Below are 8,946 nucleotides of genomic sequence, written 5' to 3'. Positions count from 1 at the left end.
TTTAACAATAAATAATGGTATTTATTGTAAAAGGAACTACATACCTATATAAGTAATATTATACAATCTCAAATATCTACGTAGAAACGGTGTTATTGAAGTAAATCAATGTTAGCAAAATCTCGTGTCCTACTTGCATTACTTATATAACGGTAAAACCATGATGGTGACTGTACGCATCTGTACGTGTACACTACGTCATAATATTATTATTATTGCATAGTTATTTACAAAGCTAGATCTCAATTCTCATACCAGTCGCTCGCGAGACGTTGTTAGTTAACGACTCAAAAAGTGATAAAGATATAATGATAAGAACGATTTTCTTATTGTATTTCATTGCGTGCATACGGGAAAACCGTGGCGGTGAGTATAATTTTAGAACTAAGTTTTTAGCTCTACGATTATTTACGTTATTAAATAATATTCTTTGTACCTTTGTTTTAATTTAAATATTATTATTTTTGTTCATTAAACAATGGAAAACCGTGGGAAAATCCAATATCACGAGTTCGATACTCTCCGATTTAACAGACTATTGAGTTTTAACCGACTACTCGATAGAAAGCTGGGTAATGTTTAAATACGATTAATTACCAGCTAATTATTATGGTCACTTAGAAGTAAGTACTTCTTAGATTATGACCAAATAGATAACGTACTATATTAGGTACTATTATCACAACTCTGCTTTATTTAAGACAGTTTTTATAAAAAAATATCCACAGCCGAACATATAACCTCCTCCTTTTTGGAAGTCGGTTAAAAACAGTATTACATTTTGATAAAAAGACTAGCTGATGCGGCAAATGTTGTTTTTCGATATAAATTATTAGAAACACGAATAAAATGACATTTTCTAAAAATGATTCCTAGTTAGATCGATTTATAGGCCCCGAAACCCCCTATATACTAAATTTCATGAAAATCGTTGGAGCCGATATAGTCTCTGAGCAAAACCGCGGCCAGACAGAAGGACGGACAGACCGAAAGTCGACACTATATGTATATTGTATAGCAACTACGTTGTACTACGGAACCCTAAAAGCAATAAAACGTCATGTTCTACTTTTTTTTCAGAATGTAATTTATCTCTGCGTGCCGACTTCGGTACCCCGGCCCCGGTGTACCTTCGCAACGGCGAGCTCCTGTCCCCCGGGGCTGATGGCGGCGTCAGCCTGCGGCGGGCGGAGCGCTTGCAGGTCGCCTGCCCGGGGACCAAGAAGTATGTGGTGGTGGCCAACCAGAGCACCGGCGCTGATAGTATTGTGAGTTTATGGACACTTATGTAATTCCGTGCTTATGCTGTAAGTATATATAGCCACGACTCACGGGCACAGTAGAACCATTGCGTTGCGTCGTCGAAATACACGCATATTTTTTAATAAAAGAAAATTTTCATGATTTTTTAACCGACTTCCAAAAAACGAGGAGGTTATATGTTCGGCTGTGGATATATTTTTTTTTTGTATCTTCAACGATTAGTCCGCCGTTTGTGAACCGATTTTCGAAATTTTTATTTTGTTGTAAGTACATATTAGGTTTCAGTCCAATTTGGTACCATGTTCATTATTTCAACATACCAGAATAACCATATTCTCATAGTCATAACAGACACGTACCTATGAGCTGCCCCCCCCCCCCCCCCCCTAGCTTAAATCCTGGGTACGCCCATGACCACATACATACCTATAGCTGCACGCAGCCTGTGTTGTAAGTTGTAAGTTGTAGCATACTGCATGTGGCATACCAGAAAATACACGTTGTGTTGGTATTTTTTACAATACTAAAATCACAGCATATTTATTAGTAGTACCAACTAAAAGTCGGGAACGTCACGTTGGCGTTCCCGACCGACAACGCAACCGAGAAATGTGGCTTCTATCTCATTTTATGCCTGCTTTAAAATATATGAAAACAATATAATATAATAAATGAAAACAATATAACTGCACAGTTTAGTCACAGCTAGAACATAAAATGAACATTAACTACCTTCATTCCTTAAATCTCACCTACCCCCGGATCCCACAAGCATCCTTTACGTCTATTCTCTTCTGTAGTTTTATTTTTGTCGTCTGGAACAAGCCTTGATATTGAATATTTGCTCTTTAAGGACATAAAATGCGTGCGCAACTCGACGTTCCAAGCGGTGGGTGGGTCGTGGGTGGGCGGTCTGCGGGAGGTGACCTGCACCCAGCCGCCCTGGTACGGCGCGGAGGACGTCGGCGCCTGCAGCGGGGGGAACAGGCTCTATAGGTGACTATAGCTGTTCTGCTACATCTCCAAAAACAACTCTTGTAAAACAGCCATTACAACAGTGCTGAAAGAAGTAACCTTGGGCGCTGCGAATACTGTATAGCAGTGGTGCCCAACTGGTATTGCTCCAAGAGCTATTAAAAAAAAAACCTTAAGGCACACTTGCACCACGAAGTTTTGGGCTGGGTTGCATCAGAGGCGTAGTAATAGGGTTAAGGTTATCGTCAAATATGGCGTCCATTATGGACTTTTACTAGGGATTTGGCATTTTGTTATGGTTAAAGTTATAGTTAAAGTAAGTTGGTGCAACTCACCCTAACAAAAGCATAAGTGATATAAAGGAAACTAGGTAATTTAGTTATTGTTTATTTAATTTATTTGACCCATATCGTTCGCGGGCGGCTACCGCGGCTACCAGGTGCCCGAGCTACCGGTTGGGCACCACTGCGGTAGATTGTAGAAGGAAATGTTAGAGGAAACCACAACACATCGCTATCTATTCATGACCTAGCGGTCTGCCGTCTGGGGGCGGTACCTACTTTGAACACTAATAAAACACAAAACGTGCACTTTCTTCACTATATTCAGGAATGATTATACAATATACATTTTAACAAAATACACGGTTTCGGAACAATTCATCATCATCATCGTCATTATCACATCAGGTGAGTCACATGTTTCCAGTACACATTAAGTTTGCGACCAGTGGCGTAGCGAGTCCTATGGGGCCCATATCAAAAATATTTGAAGCCGAATTAGAGCAAACATGTTCCAGAGTGGGTTACCGCGTGTCCGGCGAGTTGCACGCGCGGTACTCGGCGTGCTTCGACCGCGGCAGGCTCCACACGCTGTACGTGAGGGAGCTGCTCAGCCCCGCCAACAATTACTTGCAGAACGGCTCCAGAACTGGGTTCATTGGTAAGTGATTAAATTTGGAATGCTATTGCTTGCTTAGTTATAAAATTGTTTTAAAAATGGCGACGAAAATGTGTGTATATGCTTGTCACAAGCACTTATCGCCGGAAGCACAGAATAACCGAAAGGACGGCCTAACGATCACACGATAAGCAGGCATAAAAAGACGCAGTCTGCCCTCTGTTTCACTACCTCACACTTCATTTGTTTAAAATCATTTCTTGAACTTTTTATTATTGACTGACCAATTATTTGTTACGCGAAAAAGAAAAAAAAAAGTGAAAATATGTTAATTGATAGTTTGTAATTGTGTTTCAGAAGGTGAGCTATTCGCGAAGCACAGCATGAACAGGCTGTACAAGCTGGAACACCAGCGGCGGCGCTTCGACGAGCTGCTGGGGCCCGGCATGGGCGCCAAGTACGTCACCAAGACGCAGGTCAGCGCTGACTACCATTACAACGCTGAGTTTCATCACGCTATAGTTACTAAATGAAATGCTATGCAGATTGAAGGCCAATCAAATTTGATGAGCAATATGGATAGCGTTACATCCATATAATCTAATCGTATTAAAATTTAGAAGCTTAGTTAGAATTTGGAAGCTTTTTATTTAATGCGAACTAAATCATTAATATGGCATCCCAGGTCGCAACTCGCAAGACTTTAAAGTTTAAAACATGCGAAGAATTTTCTTCATCAATCTGCACTTTGGGCTAGGGACCCCGGAACGATTTTGCTACGAGGCTCTCCTAAGGCTAGTTACGCCACTACTCAACTGTTCCACTGATTGCACAGTTCCTATCGCGCGGCCACCTGGCGGCGCGCGCGGACTTCCCGCTGGTGGCGGAGCAGCGCGCCTCCTTCCACTACGTCAACACGGCGCCGCAGTGGCAGCGCGGCAACGCCGGCGACTGGGCCGCGCTCGAGGAGGTATACGTATAGTTACGGGGATGGGCGTGCCGCGTCGCGGCCTCAAAGGAAACTTCCGACCGAGGGTGGTTGTAAATATGCTCGGCCAAGCCGAAGCCTCACTGACGTCATTCCAGACGTTGTACATGTCTTGCCGATTGCAGAAGCTTCGATAGCGCGATGCAGTATTGTGCGCTGTATGGTCAGCACTCAGCTAGTTCAGCTACAAAGCTAAAACAGAAAACTGCCTACAACTTATTTTGAGTAAAGTTGATAGCGTCATTATTTCTTGTCAGAAAATGTCCTGACTACAAACTACCCCCAAACCGAAACAAATTTTAAGCGAGTGTGGTAACAGACAGCAATAATATGGGTAATTCAACCCTCTTAATTAAGATAATGTAGTGATAAGATCTAATAATGATGTAGAGTGATAAGATCTAAGTAGAGCTGCAACCCCCCCTTTACCCACATGCTAAAACGGTTCTCCCCCAGGCTCTCCGTCGTCGCGTGCACTCGTCCGGCGCCCCGGTGACAGTATACACGGGCACGTGGGGTGTCAGCACGCTGCCGGACGCGCGCGGACAGGACACCGAGCTGTACCTGGATGTGGACACCAACAACAACGGCGTGGTGCCCGTCCCACTGTACTTCTATAAGGTGGGTTAAGACGCTATGCTGGCGTGGCCAACACCTCTGGGTGTTACGTTTCTACAAACAAGTTAGAAACCGACTTTGGCAGAATAATTTTCAATTGCGTAGTATCTGTTGCCAAACGCCGTTTACATTACTTGTCGCCATAATATAAAACACGAGTTTCTAACCGATTAGTTCTCCGTCATCTTAACTAAACTACAGACGCGCTGCGCTGCGTAAGCGCGCACATCCATTCAAACTTTCTGTGAAGATTCTGACTGACTGCTTATTATGTTCCAACCATAAAGTTAATATACCTAGCGGAATAGAGAAGCAAAGGCCTGAGCAAGAGAGATGTCACTATTAGTAACACTGCCGACTGCGTGGTAAAAAGAGACGTGTGATACATGACAGCAGCACTCTTTTTTGACGTCCAGTCGGCACGTGCCGCACGTTGACAATTTAATCTCATAGAAATCATGTTCAATCATGCTTGTGCAAGTGTATACGTATAGTCTGTCAAGAAAGTGAAGAAATTAAAAAGTGGGAAACATCGTAGTGCCATCCAATGATGAAAAACTCAAAGCAGATATGTTACTACCGCTCATAGCTCAGGCGAAGAAAGAGACAGCGATACGATTCAACGTTTAAAAATAGAACTGTCTCTTTTATGTTAATGGTTTTTCGTATCTTTTGTTTCACTTATCTGTCAAATTTGTCAATGTTTGCAATTTTGAATTTGAAAATTGTTCGGAAGAGATTTAAGCCGGAAAATAGTATGGACGTAACATATCTGTATAAGTAGAATATCATTGGTGCCATTCAAATCAATCTAATGAAAAAAGGGATGACTTTTTAATTTCTTCACTTTCTTGACGGACTATAAACATTTTTACACACAGATGAAACCAATTTCGGTTTCGTTTGACAGCTCGAGATTGTTGCTCTATTCCGCTAGGTGTATTAACTTTATGGTTCCGACTGCTTTACAAAGCTAACATTTCAGGTGGTACACGACGAAGCCAACCGTACAGCAGTCGCGTTCATCTCCATAAACTCGTCGTACTATAACTCGTCGCGGGTGGACGAACTGACGTTCTGCGCCGACGTGTGCGACGAGAACCCGCAGTATCGCTGGCTAAGATGGCGGCCGCGAGACGGGACTCACAGCTTCTGCTGCACATACCAGGATTTCGCGCGGAAAATACAGAATCTACCAAAGTTAGATGTTAGGGGACTGTATTATTAAGTTATTTATTTACTTACAAAGATTGACACTATGTGTGCAGACGTTACAATGTTTTGTTCTTGTCTATCAAGCTACTTTTTCAATGTGGCATAGACAAGAATAAAATATTGACAATTGTGTTGCATACACAAATTTAATGTTAAGAATTTGCTTTTAGCAACATAGAGTACATAATTAAGTACAATATGTAAATATTTTGTATTTATATTTTAGGGCCTTTTTGGGCATAATATATCATATTAAAGATAAGGATACAAATTCAAAACGCGTGTTATTTAAGAATTTTTTATTTATTTACAATTTTATATTAACATCCTTCAAGATTACCAACGAAACAATAAAAAAGTGACGCAGTCTCTATTTTTAATTTATCTATACACAATTTTAAATATTTGCGACGTACTTAATAATACGGTAGCTTCAAAAAGACGTTACAATCCACAGCAACAAGAATTCTGCAACGGTCTTATACCAACATAAGACTGTTCAGACTTAAGCATCGAAACAATAAAATACAAACTAACATCATAGGAATTCGTCTCAAGACGTCTCAAGTAACACAAATTCAGTAAAATAATAGTAAAAAAAACAAACATACAAAAATATTTAAGAGATCGCAAAAAATTAATGGGATCGACCAATTTTCAGAACCAAACAACTTTCAAACACATTTTTGTCATCATTAGATTTGCGATCACCCTAACACAAGTGTAACGACATTCGTACTCTATAACTGCTGACATGTCGCTTGCTGAAAAGTTATATTATTATTGTAATTTTCTACACGGATAAATGATATACAGGAATTAATGATTTTCCAACTGAGAGTTATTATAGTGTTGTGTTTAAGGATTTTCTGACATTGACATCACACTAACTTTCAAAATCTAATCGACATTCGAACATTTAGCGACATTTGTAGACAACAGTTATAGAGCACCGTCCTTGTAGAGAGGCGAGCATGTACACAGACTTACACATAACCAGTAACGGACCTTAAACTTCATAGTATAGCTTAAACCTACTAGGCAATATGAATAACTGTAGAAGCACGCCTGAGCGCCAGGCCACAACGGAACGCTACGACGCTGCTACGTTAACATGTCTATTATAAATTTAACTTTATTTAGAAGATATCTTTTCACTGTCAGAGCATTAGTTTCATAGTTATAATTTTTATAGTTTAACATAGTTTAATATTATGGATTAGCGAGATGTCGCTTTTCCAATTAAACTTATAGCGTTATACCTAAAGCTCAATTTTGAATAACTGCCTTTTAAGTGCAGCGTCGTCTCACGTTTCATTGTGAGCTGACCCTTATTCAACTTAAATATAATTAAGCAATATATACACAGTACCTAACCACTATACACTTATGTACAATCGGTGTACCCGCGCGGGGTACTTACATGATGTCCGCCTCCAAATCATCGGACCCGCCATTGACATAATATCACACTGGACTTAAAACTCCTCAGGTAACTTTCTTTCTAGCCGCTTTCTAAAGATCTAACTAGATGCAATTTTATGACATAGGGCCTAGGCTTTAGGTTTCATTTTGCTCTACGCCACAACAAAGCAGCAGCGACGTGGTCGCTAGACCAATGCATGACAGTACAAAATGAAACCTATAGTCTCTAGGTCATAAAGTAGCATTTTATTTGATTTTTTTGTATTTCGCGGTCGCTTCCGGCAAAGATCGGAAAGTCACTTTTAAAAAGCGGAATAATAAAACACACTGAAAGCATCCCCAGATACGACATCTCAATGGCGCGGCCGTTCACAATATTTTCCGTGTGATGTTTAAATGACTATTCGCTTTTGGTTTCAATTTCAAAGATGATCATATTTCAGTTACCTCATGATTCTGTACACTGTTAGTAGCTAATTTAGACACTATCCGGGTGCATACTGCATAATATCCTAATCATATCCAAAGTTCAACTTACAAAAAACTTTAAGTCTATTTTTATAAATAAAGAGACCGGGGGAGTTATATAACCTAACACACGACGCCGCGCCGTAAGCACACTGACACAAAAGCGGCCGATAGATCTTCTGTCTCACACGTCAAACGGTTTGGTTTATGTTGCATCTCGCTCTACTGCTTACAGCGTACTAACAACGTCAACAAAATATTAGCAACCAAAGAAGACAGCCGGACAGGTTTTTGAGTTACCAATATAAAGCTGAGTTAGGCTCGAATTATATGCGGCCGCGCGACAGAGCGGTTTGGCCGCTACTGAACGAAATCACAAGCATGTGAATAGCGTCACAACCGCGCAAAAAGCAAATGCATGTACGCGTTCGCGCCACAATTCAAATAAATCGCTACATACAATAGGCTAGATGACTATTTTTTTTTCTTATTGGTAATTGAAGGACCCTTAAAAAATAGAAACATCGCTGAAAGAACGACTCTGATAGCTTAAAAATTCACCAAGATATGACAATTCAAACATCTCATAAAATAGACCTACCCGAAACGCTCCATACAAAGTGCTACTGACTGACGTCACTCTTTCGTAGTTTGTACGCATCGGGTGACAACTTTGTTCGATAGGTATATCAAATATTGCGTGAAAGTGGTTTCATAACAAAAGTTGCTTTTAATTGCATAAGTTATCGATTGGTATACAATTATTAAGAAATTTAATCGAAAAAAAAACGACTTGATTATCTAACTTTGAAGGCGCATAACAAAACAAATAAAAATGCTATATTTTGAGAACACTTATTTTTCACCGTGATTTCTTTATTTTATTAACAAAATTCGCTAATCTTTGACCTTGTCATCATCCCTATTGCATGTGATTTCGTTGTGTAGCATCCAAAACGCACGTAGGAGCGGACGCATATAAAAGCGAGCCTTAACTCTTTGGTGCGGCCGTCCTTTTACTAAGTATCACTCACCGCGGACACTAGCGACACCTACATCTACACTAACGCACTAACACACAGGCAGTGGTGCAA

The 8,946-nt window shown here is 40.4% G+C and overlaps 1 protein-coding gene across 1 annotated transcript; it reads left to right on the top strand.

The window, feature by feature from the left end:
* The first annotated feature begins 270 nt into the window (after positions 1–270).
* LOC121725679 lies at positions 271–6,237 on the top strand. The gene is made up of 8 exons (XM_042112731.1): positions 271–366; positions 1,081–1,268; positions 2,117–2,259; positions 3,038–3,180; positions 3,496–3,614; positions 3,974–4,108; positions 4,583–4,747; positions 5,730–6,237. The coding sequence occupies exons 1-8, from the start codon at positions 309–311 to the stop codon at positions 5,970–5,972; spliced, it is 1,194 nt and encodes a 397-aa protein (XP_041968665.1). The 5' UTR covers positions 271–308; the 3' UTR covers positions 5,973–6,237.
* The last annotated feature ends 2,709 nt before the right edge of the window (positions 6,238–8,946 follow it).

The sequence above is a fragment of the Aricia agestis genome, chromosome 3 (genome assembly GCF_905147365.1).
Source record: "Aricia agestis chromosome 3, ilAriAges1.1, whole genome shotgun sequence".
Taxonomy (NCBI): Eukaryota; Metazoa; Arthropoda; class Insecta; order Lepidoptera; family Lycaenidae; genus Aricia; species Aricia agestis.
This window is presented reverse-complemented; position numbering and strand designations above follow the sequence as displayed.